Source organism: Rhyacophila brunnea, unplaced genomic scaffold (assembly GCF_057557595.1).
Source record: "Rhyacophila brunnea isolate RB1 unplaced genomic scaffold, BYU_Rbru_1.0 scaffold_6, whole genome shotgun sequence".
Taxonomy (NCBI): domain Eukaryota; kingdom Metazoa; phylum Arthropoda; class Insecta; order Trichoptera; family Rhyacophilidae; genus Rhyacophila; species Rhyacophila brunnea.
The window spans coordinates 17,823,011-17,844,485 of record NW_028233276.1 but is presented as its reverse complement, the minus strand read 5'-3'; the positions used below and the strand labels follow the sequence as shown (position 1 = coordinate 17,844,485).

The 21,475-nt window shown below is 33.8% G+C and overlaps 1 protein-coding gene across 35 annotated transcripts in view; it reads right to left on the bottom strand.

The window, feature by feature from the left end:
* Window positions 1-21,475, bottom strand: part of ens (MAP7 domain containing protein ensconsin) — a 536,619-nt gene that overhangs the window by 163,833 nt on the left and 351,311 nt on the right. For 11 of the 35 annotated variants that reach the window (XM_085956430.1, XM_085956426.1, XM_085956428.1 and 8 more), the window contains exon 2: window positions 15,201-15,674. The exons of the other annotated variants lie outside the window; for them this stretch is intronic. In XM_085956430.1, the coding sequence (XP_085812556.1) occupies window positions 15,201-15,354 (154 nt within the window). In that variant the 5' untranslated portion in view covers window positions 15,355-15,674. The remainder of the gene's footprint in view (window positions 1-15,200; window positions 15,675-21,475) is intronic. 35 annotated transcript variants of the gene reach the window in all.

Below are 21,475 nucleotides of genomic sequence, written 5' to 3'. Positions count from 1 at the left end.
TTTCGGGAAATCCCGGATCCCGAGAATCTTTTCTCGAGATTCGGGATTTCTTTATTATCAAATATTAATTGAAAAAACGATTTTTTTATATGAAAAAATTACACAGAACATAAAACGTTCAAAGACTGATCGGGGCATTTAACACGATTAAGCCAACTTCAACTCAAAATGAGCGCAATTTTGCAACATCAGGTAATTTTGTGTCTCAAAAACGTACGCGATTGTCAGACGTAGCGATTGAGTCTTTGAAATCTGTCTGTTTTTTACACTGATTTTTTAATTTTTTTACAGGTTTTTTTTTTTTAATTTCCCGATATCTCGAGAATTATTTTCTGGAAATCCCGAATCTCGAGATTGAAATTTTCTCGGGAAATATCGAACTCTAGCTATGGGTAGAGGGTAGGAAAGTATCAAAATATTAGCACTTATTCTATACACAAGACTGCTTTCGGCCCGCTACGGCAGCTAAATAGGGTAGGAAAGTATCGAAATATAATAAACACTTATTGTATCAATTACACTAAGTTAGCCGTCTAACTATTTTGCTCTGAAGTTTATCATAACCAAGAGAGGTGTTATTAAAACAAATCACTTAATGCAACAATTACAACTAACGTATTTTAATTGTTACAATAGATGCGCTGGAGATTTATTGAATTGTTGTATTATCCTAGAATCCGTTTGAGGCTCATATCAAATTCAGACGACAAGACAGAGAGCTTTTTTACGTCCGCTAGCAATAATTAATTTAACTAAGTATTTACAAAAATTTCACATAGCCACGGCCAAAACAGCAAAATGTAAGTCGCTTTCGGTGGAAAAAAATGCAGGATCTAAAGCCATGGGCCAGATATAGTTATTTAAAACGTGGTAGACCTGGCAAACAACTTATTATTTGTACGACGCGTCGACGCATAAAAGCGCAATGTGACGAAGTCGCCTTATAAGCTAGTACCGGTTGTAGCCGTGATGTCATTCGCAGCCTGATGCCAGATATAGGCATGATCTTACGCGATTTCCACTTCCACATTTACAACGACTATTGAATCTTGAACAAGCAAGGACGACCACATATCTGCCAATTCGGTTGAACGAGGAAAGATATTTGCGTTTCGTATTGAACGGATGGTTAACATGATAATGAAATGACGTTTATGTTTACACCTGTACAGGTGAATGGATACATAATATACTACTTGAGGGGCTGCGAATCACTTAATTATACCAAGCAAATGTTTAAATTAAAAACAATAATAATTTAAAAACTAAGACTATTTGTTGTTTAGGACGTTTAGGTGATTATGTTGTATAATATCAATTAAGTAAAAATCGGATCATGAATCCATGACCCAAAAAGTCGCTTCACCGCCAAATAGAAAACTAGGACGGTACGACTACGACGTCGGTATGTAATGTATTGTGTACATCACTATGATGGTTCAACGCCAGACATCAGATGTTTGTATGGGTTTTAGTAACATACCTATAATAGGTTAAAACAGGCAAAATTTAATGACCATACCTTGCAAATAACATAGATTTCTTTAAATTTTAATTGATAGTCTTGTACTACTTACTCTATAGAACAGTGGCGAGTTTAGTGACGTAGAGGCCCGACGTTTTGAGGCCGCCTACGATAAAAAAATGAACAATCTAATTTTTGTTAACTGTTTGTATCTAGGTACCTAATTAATTAACCTATTTTTACTTTTAATCAAGGGCTATTAGAACCCCTACTTTTATTGTGAAATATCTATTTTACACCTAGTTTATAAGAAATGTGCATTTTTTAAATTTCAATATAAGTTTATAACTGAGTGGTAAGTTTTATTTAACTCTTATACATTTTCTAACGAATCGGTTGTGTCATGTTGAGTTAGGGAAACGTGCCTCTGGCAAAGAAGTCGGATTTTGCAACCCGGATTCACCTTCGGGAATCTTTACGCTCTGTGTACATTATCTAGCTATGGTATTTATATACGTAACTGTGGAAAGTTACTGTTTAGGTAGGTATATAGATGATAAATTAACTTGACCTAATATGTTGAGCAAGTAGATAAAATCCTCTTATCGTAAAAAAATATATCAACAAACTTCTTCGTGAGACGGCCGAGATTTACACCAGAGCCAATGAAAAAGGTTAATAATTAAAAGTATCGGAAATTACATAATCCGTATATAAAGTAATTTTGAACCACCTCCAGTGATAAAAATCCTCGAACCAAGGAACACAAAAATAAGAGGTGTGGGTAACCTCCTCGACGTGGTTGCATGAAGGTGGAATTCTCGAGTATGGAGAAATATGGGATAAACTTAGACACGTGTTAAAAATATGTAATTATGCCTATCATAATATGCATTAAGTTTGTCATGTAAAAGTGCACATTCAATATTTGTGATAATATTTTAAAACATTCTGGCGGCCTTTGTATTACTTGCGGTTATGGCCTGACAGACATCAAGTCGTAAACCAAAACTTCCTTCAAAGTTTTGATCTATGGGGATTTGCTTTCACATTTCTATCTTATTAATATGTTTGAACACTGGCTAGTAGGTATAATGCACTCCTGTATGCATGTACAGATTTTGAACGTCAGTCCAAAGCGATAACAAAATGCACTCCAATAAACTTTCGTTACATACCTACTATTTGAGTAAAATAAACGGGAGAAGCCACGGGGTGAATGAAACTATCACACAGACTTATCTATGATACATAGGTTGTATAATAATATACTGTAGTGTACGTACTGGCTAGATGTATCTGTTTGGTTGAAAAAAATGCGACCCGCAGATACGACTGAATCCAAACTGCCCCACATAGATACGACAGACGACAATGCATTTGATTGTATTCGTGGTGGTGAATTACTGTGTTACGTTTTGCATTGCAACGGTTAGAGTTATATGCATTTTTAATGCATTGTTTGATAAGCAATGGGTGATCAAAAATATGTTGCAGGGTCATCAATTATATTTCGTTAATTATAATAATTAATATTAATTTACAAAAATAGTGCAATGAGTGCGAAAATACGACCGAAAACTTTCAGTACAATCAATAATACATTATTGTCTCAGCCATTTGTTTAAGTCGAAGAATGACAAAGGAAGAGTGCGGTAGATCACTGCCAGTTTTTATACTTAAAGTTGGACACACCTGGTGTATACTAAGTCTGTGTCTAAGTAAGGTGAGAAGGTGAGGTTCGATCGATTAAATGTGATGAAACAATGTCCCGTCGAGTAAAATTGGGGAGAATGATTTAAAAAGAAATTAATTACGGTAGTATTAGATTATATTACCAAATATCAGTTTAGTAGCGTAGAACCTATATTATTATGTAAATCGAAATTGAGTCACGAAAATAGTTGGATGTATAAAATAATATACTAACATATAAAATGCCTAAAACTTATAAGTAGTGTTGGACAAAATGTTGTCCAAAAAACATTTTATTACGGGAAATTCTATCGGTTGCAAAATAATAATAAGTAGTACCTACTTATATGAGGATTCAAGAAAAAGAAACTTAAAAAGTAGAAAGTTTTTACGACGCATAACAAGTTAAGCAAAGCCCACACTGAATCTGTAATGAAACAAAAAAAATAGGCGTTGTTTATGACCGTGCTGAAATGAATTAAATACCTACATTGAAATAATTAGGTGGTATTTGCCAGCAGCGTTTCAAAGGACCGCCAACATAATGATATGATTAATTGATGAACAGTTAATATTTATTACTATCATTTTATGTTTTTCTTTTGTATGACCAAATATTTCATTTCGCGAATACAATTTATGAACAGTCCCGTGAATAAGTTGATATCCACAGAATATGACAAAATAAATAATACATTCCCTCGAGAATTTGTTAAAATTATTTCTCTGTTTAGATATGACGCCGTACGACCTTTCGAAACCGGTCAGAATTTTTATGTAATATATATCATGACCGGTTGTTATTTTGGTGCGAATTCATACCGTGAATACAGAATCGACAATATTTAGTAGGTACCTACTTATAATAATATTATGAAATGCTCTCACATGACATGCGACAGATATTAATATTTTTCAAAAAAATGTTGGGTTAATAAAAACAACACTCAATAGCGACAGATCTCCAATGAATATTTTGGACGGACGGAGAATTATTTAATTCGTTAACAAAAAACATAACAATATTAGTTTATAATATGTTAATCATTGGTCGAGAAAACAAAAATTGTCTGTGCTTTACTGAAAAAAACTGATCGTGTAAGTGGGACACTGATTGAAAGAAATTAAATATTTAAGTACTGTGCGAAAACATCTTGGCTACGCTTCTAGGCGCTGTTGTCTAATAAATGGGAAGAGCTTGTTAGTTTATAATGGAAGTGCGGTTAAAAATGGGCGGAGCATGTTAGTTCACAGTTTTAACACGTAGCCAAGAAGATGTTTTCGCACTATAAGTATGTAGTGTAATAATTGTTTATTGATTCGGCATCTACTCCAATAAAAACGCGATACAGTCAAATGTAAAAAATACTCATCCAATACATTTATATCATGGGCGATTTACTGCGGCCGACCACGTTTAGTGGATAAAAATGTATGTACTACGAACATTGCGGGTTGAGAGATGAAAAAAAACCTACACAATGTGATTTCGTATGAAATACTATTGCCCCATGTGCGATGCACATGTATTTTGTAGCGCTACGCCGGGAGTGCATTTTGCCGATAAATAAAATAAGCCAACTGAACGAAACGACCATAATATAGTGGTTTCCCGACGCGACGTCGCGTTAGGCTTCGGAAAAAATAATTAGGATTGACAAGTTCGGTGCATTGTATAATAATTACGTTTTATAATAAACCTTTAATACTCCGGAGATTTTAAGTTTACGTGGTAGCAACAATGAATTTATACACAATGATCATATTATAAGTTAAAATGGGACGTGAGATAATGCCGTCCTATACGTAAACTTAGACAAGTCTTTTTGGGTAGTCTTAATAATGGTGATACAACCGAAATATCAAATACTTGGAAAATATCCTGTAGAATTTACCTAATATAATGTTGTAAAATGTAATTCTACTAAGTACCGTACCTAAATGCTGATTCAATTAATAATTTGAAGTTATGTCTCAAATTTATTGAGACGGTACTTCAGTGAAACGGCAAATAATTTTCAACTAAAGGTGCGACGAAATTTCGGACTGGCTGGCAATCGGAGAGCGAAAGTGGAGCTGTGAACACGTCAATTTGTTTTGTGATGGCGACGGGGGAATAAATTTTTAAATCGTGTAAAGATGACTAAAAAACGTTACCCATTTACTTGAAAAAGAAAACATGTCGATGAATATATCATTATTATTATTAGTAATAGGACAATAAACATAACATTAAATGGACGCATGTTGACTTTTTATGACAAATTAAGTTTTGTTCTGCACGCGTCATTTGCACAATCTTCGCGTCGCGTAGTCACGATCGTTTTCAACCGTGCTCCAGTTGAAGTATAGCCTTAAGTACTACTTAAATAAAACTATATACGTCATGTTAAATATATGAATAGCAGTATACTGCAATGCTTAAAATACCTAGATTATGGGGGGGGGGCAGTAAATGTTTCAAAGGGTGGAAACAGTAATCCAACACAAACTCTAGTGAGTATGTGTATTTAGGAAATAGTTTAAAGTTTCATATTTTCTTAAAAATATTTATCAGTATCATTGTCGCAGATTAGTGTTTGGGTTTGATGAACACGGTGTTATTTTTCCAGTATATAAATCGATCGTGCTAAATTTGTTAACACGTGACAAATGCAAAATCCTAAAAATACGATTTTAGGGCAAGTGTAACGAACACGAACCAGCCTAAAAATAGCCAAACACGTTGTACGGCAAGGCGACGTTGATATCGGTTGAAAATTTTCACCATGGATGTCTTCTTATGCGGGCGGAATCGGTGCGCTCGAATAATTTGTCCGCCCAAGACTGAGCGAACGCAGATGGGAGAGGATGGGCGAAAGACGGGCGCGGTTGCATATGCTCCACCAAGCAGACGGTTCTGGATCGCATCACATTTAAAGACCAACCAAGCCGTGAAATAATGTACACTCCAATAGAAATAGCCCGAAGAATATAGGTATTTCAAATATACGAAAAAAACAAGTAAGTACATATAATTAGCAGAAGTACCTACAGTAAGTATCTCCTATATATTATTATCCTAAGAGATTTTGGAAAATACGTCAACTTTTTTATTTAAACACCGTTTTGTTGATTATTAAAGGAATTCACTTCAATTTTTAGAGTCCCGAATCTACTTCCATTTGAATCGGGCACAAATTTGATATAACTCGACACTATCACAGATAATATCGTTTTTAAATCGCGTTTTACATCCGTCACCATACATTTTCGCATCTTGCTAGCCATCTACGGCAAATTGATTATATTGTCACTTAATACTTTTTATATAATCAATATTGCAAAATATCTAAATTAATATTCCACAAAATTATTCAAATCTGTAAGTAGCACATTGGCGTACGAAGAAATTTAACAAAAAATAAATGGATATTTCCTCACTAATTATTACGAAAATATAATCTAAAACCATGTCACTGCTTTTTATCTGTCAAACTAAAAGACTTAGATTGTCATTTGTTTTCATTCGAAAAACAAGTTCATTTGACGTATCAGATTTCAAATTTAGAATTTGCAGGAATAAGTAATCGAAAAAATGTGACATTTCTATTTGCACCCATAAATAATCAATTTCAATCAAGACATTTATTGTAAGATGAAGATAATTTTAATAATTCCATCAATAAATTGAATAATTTCAGACTTAATAAATAAGAAACTAGATTATATAGGTACATATTACGCTCTTCTCAATATTATAGTAAGTCGACTGTGATCTGACAATAGTATCTATCTGCAGTTTTGGCAAATTCTAGGTTATTGGTGGATTTTGTACAAAATGGTGACGGATCGAATGGAAATATTGTTCTACAAAAAAAATCCTAAAATGCTCAAATTTGACGTGGAAAATAGTGTCTATCTGCATCGAAGTGTCTAGAAACTAAAAAGAAATATTATCTATCTGCGTGATTTATTTTATTATGACATTACAATTTTCATACATCTTTAAATGACTGTTTTAGTACTAATATTAAATCATTTCACTTGAAAAATAAAAATAATACTGATACCGACAAAAACAGTTTTTTGAACCCCCTGAAAAATTGACTATAAATGTCAGATAGATACTATTGTCAGATCAACGTCGAAGTATCACACACTTCCATATAAAATAGATAGGTAGTTATCGTGATTCAGTAATAATTGTATTATTTTTACATTTCGTTGGTAAATGAAATTCATGTGACGTTTAATACAAGTAATTAAACATTAATAATGTTTAGGTATATATTTTATAATAATAATTACATATAAAATTACAGTAACCTTTCTTCTTCTTTTATATCATTAGTAACTATTAATATTAATAAAAATTAAATTGCAATAATGTTTCTTTTGATAATGATATTATGCATGTTGTTTGCTATTTCATCTTTTATTTCTTCTAAGTGAAATATATATTTATAGTCAAATATAGTCGATTATGACCTTTATACGACACAATTAGGTACAATAAGTAAGTACCTACCTGTTTCTTTTTCCATTTTTGTACATGATAAAAATAATATTTTTTTTATTTCCCCACAAAGATAATTTGTTGAATAATAATTTTAGCATGTTGAAATTTATTCATTAGTATACGAGTATTAAGAACTTACGAATTTTAAAATAAAGTACTTACCATTTTTGCTCTTAAGCAAAGCATATGGACACACCCCTTCAGAGTGGTAATTACGAGTATCTTAAAAGACTTATTATAAGAAATAGTGGGTGCAATCTAAGGTAATCCCATTGAATAAATAAAACGTATTATATCGCAATAATCTAAATGTATGAAAAATAAGACTATCCTGCAGTGGCGATGGGTGGAGGTAGGGTGGATCCACCATAGATAGTACAGACTAAACGTTGTTAGTTATACGTATTTATTTACATTGAACTAAGACTACAATTTACAGATAGTGTTCTCATTCATTCATATTTATTTTAGTTAAACTATGAACATACATTACACGTCATGTTGTTGGTTAGTTTTTTAAATTCAATTAAACCCTGGGAAACCAAGCCATAATACGCATCTGTCTATAAAATATTTAAAATTATGCCATTAAATCATACATCATTTTGGATATTTAATAGATAGAATAATATTTTAACTACTATTGTTTGGTTTAGGCAGGGTTTAATGAATTATAAAAAACTAACCAACAACATGACGTGTGATGTATGTTCTTAGTTTAACGAAAATAAATAAGAATGAATGAGAAAGTGCAATATATAAACATATTAGGTATATTCTATTAAAATGTCAGTAGTAGCGATCGGCGATTGCCAGCTGTTCTGCTAGGCCTATCAGTCTGAAGTGGTGTCAGACGATATTTTAAAGGCCAGACTCCAGAATAGACTACGCATATGACCCCGAATTTATATTGGTAGTGACGACTTGCAAATCGTAAAACTGACAAATCAGCGAAATATCAAACTGTCTGAGGTGAATGAAAATCTATGACGAAGGGAAAATTATGGCGCCGCCTATGCATACTTCACAATTATATTAATATCGAATACCGCCAAGCCGTCTGCAAGACCTAGCGAGACAGACTGGCGAGAGCCAGCTGGCTCAGCTAGTCTCCTATATATTATTATCCTAAGAGATTTTGGAAAACGCACCGACTTTTTTATTTAAACACCGTTTTGTTGATTATTAAAGGAATTTACTTCAATTTTTGCAGTCCCAAATCTGTTTCCATTTGAATCGGGCACAATCTGATAAAACGCGACACAATCACAGATAATATCGTTTTTAAATAGCGTTTTATATCCGTCACCATGCATTTTCGCTACTTTACTGTCTATCTACCGCAAATTGATTATAATGTCGCTTAATACTGTCTGTTTAATCGAAATTTCACAAATCTAAATTAATATTCCACAAAATTATTCAAATCTGTAAGTAGCACATTGGCGTATTCTTGAGTTATAACACAAAATAAATACATATTTCCTCACTAATTATTACGAAAATATATTCTAAAACCATGTCACTGCTTTTTATCTGTCAAACTAATAGACTGATGATTGTCATTTGTTTTCTTTTGCGAATGCTTTCATTTGATGTGTCAGAATTCAAATTTAGAATTTGCAGAATTTATCGAAAAAATGTGACATTTCTATTAGCATGTTAAATAATCATTTTCAATCAAGACCTTTTTATTGTAAGATGAGTTTTCTATTAATTAATAACAAATTTGATATTTTTAAATACTTCTTTGTGGCTGTTCACGAACTCTTTTTTATTGAATACTACTAATTTCCATAGATATAATCATATTAAGTTGCCATTGCAAACAATGAAAGAAATTAATACGAATTGTTATAGTTAACAAAATGTGTGATATTGTATAATATCTACCTATTTTTATCATCCTTATCATTATCAATCTTGACCTATCCACTGCTGGATGAAGGCCTCCTCAGCCTTATTCTACTCCTTACTTACACATGGATTATTATATTAATCAAAATCAGTGATATTATACTATCTACCTATCTATATTTATAATAACATTATTATCACGAGCCTAATTAAATCCACTGCTGGATGAAGGCCTCTCTACGTTGATTGCATTCTTGACAGTATTGAATTTCATAATCATCATCATCAATCCACTGCTGGATGAAGGGTTCCGAAACGTGATTCTACTACTATCGGTTTAACGAATTTGTGTATTATACCTATTTCTATCATCCTCATCATCATCGACCTGAACTAATCCACTGCTGGATAAAGGCCTCCCATGCCTGATTCTACTCCTTAAAGTCATTTGAATTGCTGTATTTATCAAAATCGGTATTTCCGCTGAACTTTCGACTCAGTGGGTTTAAGGGCGGTTATATTCACAAAATATAGTAGTGTAACTTAGTGTACCACCGCACATAGCGTTGGTGTGACATTTTCGGTAGGTAGAATCTTATATAAGTATCATTAAATTCATTTATTTCTGTTAAGTCTCGGTGCCCTTTTCTCCCATGGTACTTTATATTAAATTACGTCTATCGGTAAACTCAGTCAAAGCTTACTTGAAAGCATGGCGATCTCAGTCTTGGGATCTGCTCCTGAGACATTCCCAGGCGTAAACGACTGCTGATGCTTCGCATCCAAACGTAAAGCCTTGTGATACGCTCAATTAAAACCGAGTGTGGTGCGGGGTGGGTTGGTTTGGAGAGTCCATGTTTGTGTTGTCGCATGCAACAAAATTCACCCCGTGACGCCATTGTTCCGGCATGGTCTGTGTGCGCGGAAGAGAGTTGTATTGTAACATTGGTAGCGGTTCTGAATTTTGACTATGTCCCAGGCGAGACGATTTTCTATATGCGAGCGGACTAAGAAACATGTATCAAAGAAGTATTGACATTCGATGTACAAAAAACACAAAGACACGCATCTCGCGAAAGTTGTCAGGAATTTCCGCTTTCGCATAACATTACCATAATAATATGACCGGCTATTAAATAACAAACTAACATACTTCCAAGATCACATGACCATGCAAAGCAGTTACCACAAGTAGTTAGAAACCAGTTGTATCGATCAGTTGCGAAAGTGTTTTCCCAAATATGCCAATCCAGTAATAGGTACCGCAACATGTCTTAATCGGTGTATACATAATATGCAAGTTGGAGCTAAAACTTGTTATGATTTGTACGGTAGATAATAATATGAAAACGAGTACAGCCACTCGATATCCATAATAGTATGTGGGTGGATTCACAATAAGGTGAAAATTATGGAGCCCGATAAGGGTATTGTTATTGGTTTGGTAAGTCCCAGGTCTACAAACGAGTCAGATAGACCTTGGTGAATTCCGTTCCTTTTCAGACTTCGTACATATTGACTGATACAAAGGCGTTGAGAAAACATGCACATTAGCACGAAACGTAGGTACTAATAAAATTACAATCACGTAAATGAACAATACAATAAGTGAGATTAGATGGAAATAAACGTCAGTTGAATGGGCAGGGTAGACTACGTACATATTTTCCTCACTACTTCATATACTTTTATAATAAAATGTTCATGGCACGTACCAGCATACTCCTTAAACTGTAAACGTCTTGAATTAACAATTATTATTGAAATGTTTAATACTTAACACCTATTTATTTTATAAACCCAATGCTAAATGTATGACAAGCAACTAAAACAGTGATAGTAGCACATTTTTGTGAATAATACGAACACTTTACATAATAATATAAGAATATTTTTTGATAACATTCATTTAAAAAAAAACTCCGTTGGATAAAATATGCAGTCATACAGTGATATTCAAATGGCACTAAACGACATCAATAGTCGCTGGTCCGTCGTACTTAAGAAGTTTTGTGGAAACAAATGGTAGCGAATAACTAGAGAAAGAGAGTAGAAGGAGTTAAATAAAGACCCCACCACAATGCCGATAAATATGAATACTCAGTTGGGCCAGCCCCCAGAAAGAACTCCGTCACCAAGGCCACCCCCGGAAGAGATGGGTGGGCAACGTCAAGAAAGACGAGAGAGGCTGAGTGTGACGACTGGACGACGGTTGTGCAGTCGACCACAGACATGAATGGTCTGTAGCGTCAGCTAAAGTTACCTAAGTGATGCTACGCGAAAATATTTGGATATTCAATGCATTTGGACTGCTCTCTAGAAATAAATTCATAATAATAATAAAAACAATAATAATATATATATATTGTACTTATAAAAATTCATCATATTAAAATTTAGTTTTAATAATGAAAATCACGAAACAATTTAATATAAAATTAGGTATTCATAAACAGCTTTAGGTACTATAAGTAATAATTACGTACAGAAAGATGTCACCTGAATTTGGAAAGACTCAAATAACACATAATAATTGTGGTGTGATCACAGGCTTGTCTGCTAGCTCACGAAATGAGACATGTTATGTTTCCGCGCGGAATGCCGTCGAATCACGATGTGATGATAGGTGGATATTTCTTCGCAGAAGTGAGAAGATTATGTTATTTATACGTTTTAATATGGGCAAGGTGACTTTGGCAAGGCCGGACACTTGTTCTTTTGTTTGTACCGCTAATATGGCAACATACTATTATAAACACACATAAGGCGCTCAGTAATCTATACCTAGAATATTGCTAGAAGGCTACACGATGTTTGCGTAGGTGCTTGTAAGGTACTCACTCACTCTATATTTCATTAAAATATTCGAAAGTTATTTCCCTTTCGTCATCGGATTGTTCAATTACAAATTTGAAAAACGATTAAGGATTCACAGAAGTCCACATACCTACCACAGTTTTTTTTAAATTTCCGTTATTTCAAAAGTTTAAAAAAAAACAATTAGTTTAAGTCCGTTTACTATAACTACTAGTATTAAAGTCATAACATTATACAATGTAACATAATCACAAAATAGAAAGAAAACGTAACATACAATATTAATTTATTCCAACACTATGTACCTAAAATTATTGAATTACCTGAAATATATTATTACCGCGTTATTTTTCTTAATCGGGGTCTCGTGACTGAGGATCATGACTTGAATGATTTCGCCATCAGCTGACAGTCTTCTCCACGGCTTGGTTCAATCCCTTTCATTCCACCGTGTAAGTTAATGCTAACCACAAGCTAAATATATCGAGTGCGATGTATCAACTAGTACTAGGGTTTGGAATCCCGGAATAACGTTCAATTATTTACTTATCCTGAAATTTCGGAATTCAAAATACTGGAAACCCTGGATTGAATTGTTATTTTGTTTTTGTAAGATATTGTGAATTTTTGTAAAGTATATAATAAGGTTTAAAAAAACTTATTCAATTGCAAAGTTAAATTGTGTATGGAAAAATATTGTAATATTGGGAAATATTAACATGTTTACAAGTAAAGTTGACGATATTACTTATATTATGGTAATCATATTATGGATTGTTCGTTAAAGATTTGTCCGTAGAAGGTAGTATTTATTTTCATGGAATCAATCACTATTTTTATATAACTATAAAAATCTGTAAATTAAAATAAACTTACGAAATTTAATGTCTCATACTTTGTTTTCAAATACTTATGGGGATGGAGAGGAAATTGACAAAATTCCACGTTTTTGTTAATCCCGGGAACTAGAATAGGTACATACTTATATTTTCGAAATCCCGAGATTGTAATCCCTCATTTCACCGTAACATTGAAACACTCTGAACATTTTTCTCAAATGTAGCGATTGTGTGGTGATTAAAAATGTGATATAAAACAATTCGTGATAAGAGACTGTAGTCAACGTTAAGCCGCGTATATAATAATGAAAAATAAATAGACTAGTTTCACACAGTCATAAATATTATGATGCTGCACACGTTTCTTATAAGTTAATTGACTATTGCTATTACGGAATAGATTGTAACCTTCAGTAATTGGAGGGGAACTTTCAAGACAATTGAAAAAGCATAATTATTATTGCCCAACATTCCAAATCGACAGAGAACTATTAACGTCTAATTGAATAGTAACATTGAAAATAAATAAACGACATTTGAAGGAAATAAGGGCCCCAACAAACATAATATAACAGTTTACGTCGGACCATTGAGTTTAACACAGTGCATGCGAGTGTAAGATGCAAGGTGCGTAGGTATATCGTAACGTAAAAAGGGAAGCTCCCGACAAACCTGTGGATGGCGTGCAGAAGAGTGTGTAAGATTCCTATTTTGACATATTATACCTACTGCCGATGGACCTGGTTAAGAAGAGATTTCCCCTCACGCCGTACGACGCCGAAACTCGACGTATAATTATTTTTTCTTGTGAAAACCAAGGCTTGACCAGCTCTCCCCTTTCTACCGACTTATGCAAACACCCCGAGAATCTGATTAGCATCCTGCGATTTACCACATAAGCATGCGTATGATTATATTAATGATTTCAGAACATATAGCATTTATTCTGCTAACTATCGTATTTTCTTAACTTTTTAATCATATGTTTGCCAACGATAGTTAGCAACGCTGATTACTAACCGCAAGATATGTGAAGAATGCGGTGTGCGTTGCGGGACCAAAGTGCGTAGAAAAGAAACTGAAAGCAAATATGCCAGGGGCGTACCGTCGCAGCGCGCAATGTTTCGCTTCGGTCACAATTCGGAATTAAATGCAATTAAATGCATCGCTTCGCGTTCATTTGCCGTGAAAGAAGATAAATTGCGCGGAGCGGCCGTATAAGATAATGTAAAATGAATCCGGCAGCACACACACCAATCACCGCCCGCAAGTGATTCGCTAACAAGGAGAAAGCCAACACCATTATAATCATCGTAAATAATGAATTAAAGCCGAGAATATAAATGCTAAGTGACTGTATTAATACATACTCAATTAATTATAAGAACAAAAAACTAGCGAAAGAAAAACAAAGAATAAAATACCTCACTTTCAAAGAGCATACCAGCGCAATCAAAATACAATCGCTCAAAATACCTGAGAGGTACCAATATTATAATAATAAAATTAGTGTTACGTTATCCAACAAGTTATAGGTAATAGTGTGATTAGTTTAGTGATGCAGTACCTACTAAAAATTTAAAAAAAAATCATTGTAAACGTTTGTCCTGACGAAATCATATTCCGATTATGTTTCCCAGATTGCGTGTTTTTCGTCCATCACGTTTATGATGTAAAGAAAATGCAGAATTTCATCATTAAAGCAATGGTGAGATTTAAGTTACCATGAAATGGGGCTAATAATAGATACAAGACAAGAAGTTAAATTACCGTGTTGTACACAACACAATATATTAGCATACATAACACATACTGAAAAGTAAGTGATTTTGGCCAGACTCGAGCTTCGAGCCTGCATCAACGACTTCAGGGACAGCCGCTCTGCTACTACTCCGCCACCAACCTAACGCACAAAATAAAGATCTACAATGAGTATAATTCAGTGCACGGTTCAGGGTAACGGTATTTTATCTAAATTCTACCTCGGCTATTACTGAAACCAGAAATCACAAACTATCTTACTCACCATCTTGGAATCTAACTTTTCTCCGCCTGATGGCCGGTTCAGGCTGGTCTAGAGCCCCAAGGTTCTCCCTGGAGAGTGAGGATATCAGAATCCCGCGCAGCTGCAGCAGGGTGCTCTGCGGGATCCTCGGCTCCTGCTCGAAGTCCGCCCCCATCCTTTTCGACGCATCAAATTGCGATAAAATGCAGTTTGATATCCTTTATCGTCTTGGGTCACAGTAATCCGTTACGACGCAATTATCATATGCGTAAGGCGAATTTTCGCAGAACACAACGAAAACTATCGGTTTACGATCACTTGACTTCCTTAGATTGGATTCATTCTTATCAGTTGAAACGATGTTAACAGATACACAAAGGCAGAGATACAACTATTTACATCTTGTTATCACTACTATAATGCATAAAAATTAATCAAAAACTAGTCAAAGTTTACAATCAATGCAGGATTTGTTCGCCGAGATAGAAATGATACCTGTATAATAAGAATAGGATTCGTTTAAACATGTCCCTATTATTTATAAAAATTTACACTGTTTGTGAGAAGGCAACACAAGCATACGTCAAATCTCCGAATACCACAATACGTGCGCAAGAATCAATAAAACCAGTTATGTTTTAGTAAAACTTGTTTTGATCTGAGCATTATAGAATATAATTTATAATTAAATTGAGTGTAGTAATTTGATTAAAATATCGTGCCGGATGTGCGAGCGGTAACGTTTTCACTACACCTATGATAAAGCGTCGATTATGTTGAAATAAAATGAATAATGTATCCACCAATCAGTCAATAAATTCCGATTTATTCAAACCAGAATAGAAAATATCCTAAACACAGTCACGTCATGTTAGAAATAAAACTATAAATAAACGTCTTATTAGAATGTATTCGTTTGACGCAATTTCCTTCGAATACCGCACTCAAAACCGCATAGGTACATACAGTTTTCTTTTGACATTTTCATATTATTTGACATTCACGTAACAATACAACGCAAAAACGCCCGAAATAATACTTTGTTTTGGAAGGAGAAAATTACACTTACAACCAATTTGATCAATAAGTATCACCCAACGAATGGTACGAAACTATGCACTTTCGGTTTCTGAATGCCATAGTTTATCTACAATACACATAGAAATAATGTAACCTCACACGAAATACACTGCAGCTCGAACTCCAACAACAATTTATTAGAAAGATGAAAGGGCAATTTGTATGTAGTTTAGAAACTAAAATAATATGTAATATAAAACACTTTGAAATTAATAACAAAAATTCATATCGGCACGGAACTGTTTTGGGAAATCGCTTTATTCAAACACGAATATGAAAGCTTTGAGGGAAATGAATACGTTTTGAACAACTTACTTTGATGGATTGTTTATGTATCAAGTAACCGATTTGCCTAATAAATTGCCTTCTATAATAATATATAATAAAGAAAAAACAAACACGTATGTAACATGTTATTCAATAAATAATTTAAACTGTTTTATCGAATTGTTAGTTTTTGATAAAACAGAAAATTAGTATATACATGTCGATTTTACGATTATGTAGATATGACGCACCCGGACAATCACCAAAAGATTACAAAATATTATCCAATTGCGTAATGCCCAACATGTACCTATATCAACATGAGTAATAATTCGGATTAGCGCGTCTGCCTTATAACTTTGAAAAATAATAATGAACACTAGTTAACAGTCAATTAAATGAGTTATACCGATGGACTTTGCTTTGTATCCATTTCCCAATATACGAAAATTCAAATATAAGACTTGCGGCCAAAAAGGAATACCGGTCGAAAAAATAATAGTTCACGAAAACGAGGTAAAAAAATATATGGCACTCCTTCCTAAAAACAATCTTTTAACTATAATCACGTAAGTAATGTATACTAATTCGATTGTAGAGAAACCATCGAAGGTGATAACGTGGGGAATTGACTATTAAATTTATAAGCCAAGTGTTAATAGTAATCGTTACAAATTTAACCAAGATTGAAGTAAGCTCGTATACGTTGTTCTTAACTGCGAGATGTGTGTATCTCTTATCGTAAAGGAATGATAATACAATGTTGTAACGTTCGCCGGCCGACTAACAACAATAAACTGAACAAGTTGTCACACTGAACGGAGTTTGCTTGTATGGAAGGACCCTTTACTCACTAGCGGAGCTGTTAATGACATCAGGGAACTTCAACGATCCACCCCGAAGCTATTAACATTTGTATAAATTATCATTTTATTGAAGCGTTTGTGAATAATACGTACGGGCATACGATTAACCCGTATACTGAGATAATTTGTAACGCAGATATTTATGAATAACTGACAGAAGTTAGACAGAATATCAGAATAGTGTTTGACCGAAGATATGTGAGGAATATCAGTGTTATTTGTAATGCAGCCTGTATTGTTTTTAATTATTCAGTTTTAGAAAAATGTCATCGGGTAATAGAATTATTTTAGGAATTTTACTTATCTGTATCATAGCAATATTTTACACGACGATAAGCCTCCCCTCTAATTATTCCCGGGACACGGCATATTGACATTTCTCTTATGGCATCTGCCTACTCGGGGTTCTTTTTCGCTGCGTGATCATTCTCGTCCCACGGTAAAAAAAAATAACAGTACCATCGATTTAATGTTAACAAACAGGATAACGTTTAGTAATTTCTGAGTTTTGTTTCGCCCACGGTGGCCGCGCGGCTTAAGCGTTGAACTATCACGCCGTGGGTCCCAGGTTCGAATCCTGGGTCTGGCAAGTACACGTATTGTTTTTCAATTTGTGTGTGAGTCAGGGTATGGACCTAATAGGTTGAGCAAGTGGCTGCCATCCATTTCTCATGAAAAACAAAATCTATTAATACAAACCTCTACCCTGTGGAGGCCCATATGATCCAATTAGGATCGGACATGGTCGAAAAAAACTGTATATCTTGTTTGTATCAAGTCTTCGCTGTAATTAGGTACAAGTCCCCTCTTTCTAGAGGCAGTGCCGGGGGTGGGGTGTCATTCAAAAAGCCAGATCCATATTTAAATTGTTAGATGTACAATCAATCATCAAGGCTAATTAAGTATGTATAACATGACAGGAATGTAAGTAATGAATGCATTGACTTTGAATTAACTCTTTAAATTTAAAATAATGTTTAACCTTCCCAAAAAAATCCCTTGCGCTGTAATTAAGCCATAACTAAACAAAGTTGAACGGATTAAAAAAAAAAACTAAACGTGGTAACTGTGTTTATCTGACAATGTTCAAAGTTAATTTAATTGAAACAAGTTCTACACGTCTGGTTAACCTTACAGTATACGAATAACAGTTTGTGGTGTAATTGTGATCGTGTGAGAGTGTGTGAAAGAAGCGGGAGATAAGATAAAACAGCTGGGCGGAAGGGAGCGATGGTATTTTAAAATATCTCTCACATATAACATTATTTATTTTATACTCTATTCTCAGTGCAGGCATTATACGTAATATAATGCGGTCTCGATTTTCACAATAAAGTAACTCGTATTTACTGAGGATCATACTCTATAGTCATTACTCATTATATATAACAGATTAATTAATTGGCTGCTCATTATATGTATATATTATTTACTAATCGCAGTAGCATTGCATAATATTAAATACCCGCATTAAACAATAGCATTATAATTAATATATTAGAAAGAGAGTGTGGAATAAGGTCATGTACGAAACAATATCCTGCTATTAAAACGGATGTTTCAAATCAAAATTCCTAAAAACCACGAACGAATTTGTAATCATCGAGCAATGCAAACAAAATTAGGCAACAATTTTAAGAAAAGAAATCACTTTTAATGTGTTAATTAAAAATGCTTATATTTCGTATTAATTAATGTAACATGTAACTGTCAAGTTATAACTGCCTGGTTTGACTAATAAATTTAATTAGCAATAGAATTAACCGCTTTACGTACTGTAAAATTAATTTTCAGACAACTCCTTGTGTGTGTATGTCTACACATAAGTTAAACTATACATATGCACACATTTATGAGATTGAGAGGAATATTACAATTTAGGAAACATTCATAATATGGCATATGTGGATATTTTGGTGTTATATTATTTAAACTGGAAAACAATTACCACCTGTCAATATTCTTGTGTGTGGCAATATGCTAGTACTGCACTAAAAACATCTGACAAGCTATTATACTTTTGTTTCCTATAATTTGTTTCATTTAATTTGGGAGAAGATACAATGCTGAGCTCTACGGTTCAATAAATAAAAATTGGGAGACTGCGCTGGCTATGTGGTGCGCAACGCAAGAATGGCAATGAACAGATGCCAAGTGAAGCAGAAGAAGAGAGAGGGAAAACATATTTGGCTACATGGAGATGGGTAACTACCGTCGTACAATTAGGGGTAGGTACTACACTAGAAAGCGGTCTATATATGGACAAACACAAGTTGAGAATTGTTGGAGAAAGTCTATAGCTACAGAAAGCAAAAGCGAAAGATTAGTAAAACATACGTGATTTTAACAAATTAGTGCTTTGTGGGTCAACTGATAGTTAATTAAGTATATAGCAATATAATCGATAGTATACCAAATGCGAAGGGTGGGAAGTAGGAACCATCTCCGGTACGAGGAGTAAAACAACATCGTTATCAATTAAAATTGTATGGAAACCGCTAGGTACAGTATTCAGCGGAGCAATGGGGCAAATTTAGCCGGGGTGTATCGTAAACATTGTTTAAGGCTTTTGCAGCGCCCTCTCCTGCCCATTATCTGCACTGCAATGCGATGCTTTTAAGCTTACCGCTTACCGGAAAATGATTATGCAACATTATACAACAAAAGCGTGTATAGATTTTATATTAAGGAATATGCATTATGGATGGAAAGGAAGGCAGAGTTTCACTATACACATGTGTGCTGTACCGAGGGTGGTAAACTAAAAGGCTGCAAGGGGGAATTTGCAAGATTACAGGAGAGAAATATGAAATGACAATAATTATTTTTTGCTTTATCAACCTCGATATTATAATGAATTGATATTTGAAGTGCGAAAATTACAGTCCGATTATAGCCCGGAATAGCTATCAACGTGAATGAAGTTAAAGTAGAATTAACAAAAGTAATTTTGTTTCAGAACTATTATAATCGGGTCCTACCGTGTAAACGCGAGTTCAATTAATAAACTGCTGATTGGTAACATACTAATTCGTAAGATATTGTATCAAAACATGAATCTACTGGAATTTTAAAAATATATAGGTACATTATTCTGTAGATTTCCGCAGTAAGTACTAGATAAATGTCCTACATTTCCGTTATGCCCACATGTAAATTTAATGTATAGTACGGCTAATGCGATAGCTAAATTTACATAATAATTGGACGAATTTTGAATAGACATATTTTTATTGATCAAAGTATTCATCATTTGCTTATACCATTATTGGGAAATAATTAGAAATCATGAGTAAGAATGTGCATTTGGCATTTAAATATCAAATCAGCTGACACGAATATTTAAAAAAAAAAATATAAGTATTCAATATGTTAGTACATTAAAAATAATTTATATAATTGAAAATATCGTCATTGAAATTGCAACAGAAATAATATTACGCAATCAATGTCAGCAAAAATACGTATAATTTATTAAGAAATCAAATGGCAGAATAAAATTATTAAAATATTTGAATTAATAATAGTTAGCATGTATTAATAATTTAATGTCTAGCAAATCCAAAATGATGATTGCAAATAATACGAGAGTTCGCCGAAAACTTGAATTTTATAATTACAAGAGTAAACGGTTTGAAAATATTTTTTGTGTTTTTAGTATTTAGAGACGTCAAAAGAAATACGGTTACTTTTCGAACGATAATTCGATTACTTTTTATTAGATTCGATATCTCAGCAATCCCTTTCTTGAGATATGAAATCTCTAATCGATAGCTGTACGGCATACAGGTCACAGGCGGTATTTTACGTAATATTACAAAATCGGAGTGAGGTCGCACCCATCCAACGAAAATTGACTATGGGCGGACAGATTCAAATTTTGCCCACTATTAACAGGTTACCGATAAACCATTCGTGATTGATCGTTTATTAGGCCTGACGAATCGGATTTATTGAAAATCTATAATGATGTGGGCAATCGATTGCTTTACAATATGAAATACGCATCTAATAAAATCAGTTAATATTGTTAGATATAAATGATTGATTTTATCATCTACCCACCACGTCTGAGGATAACAT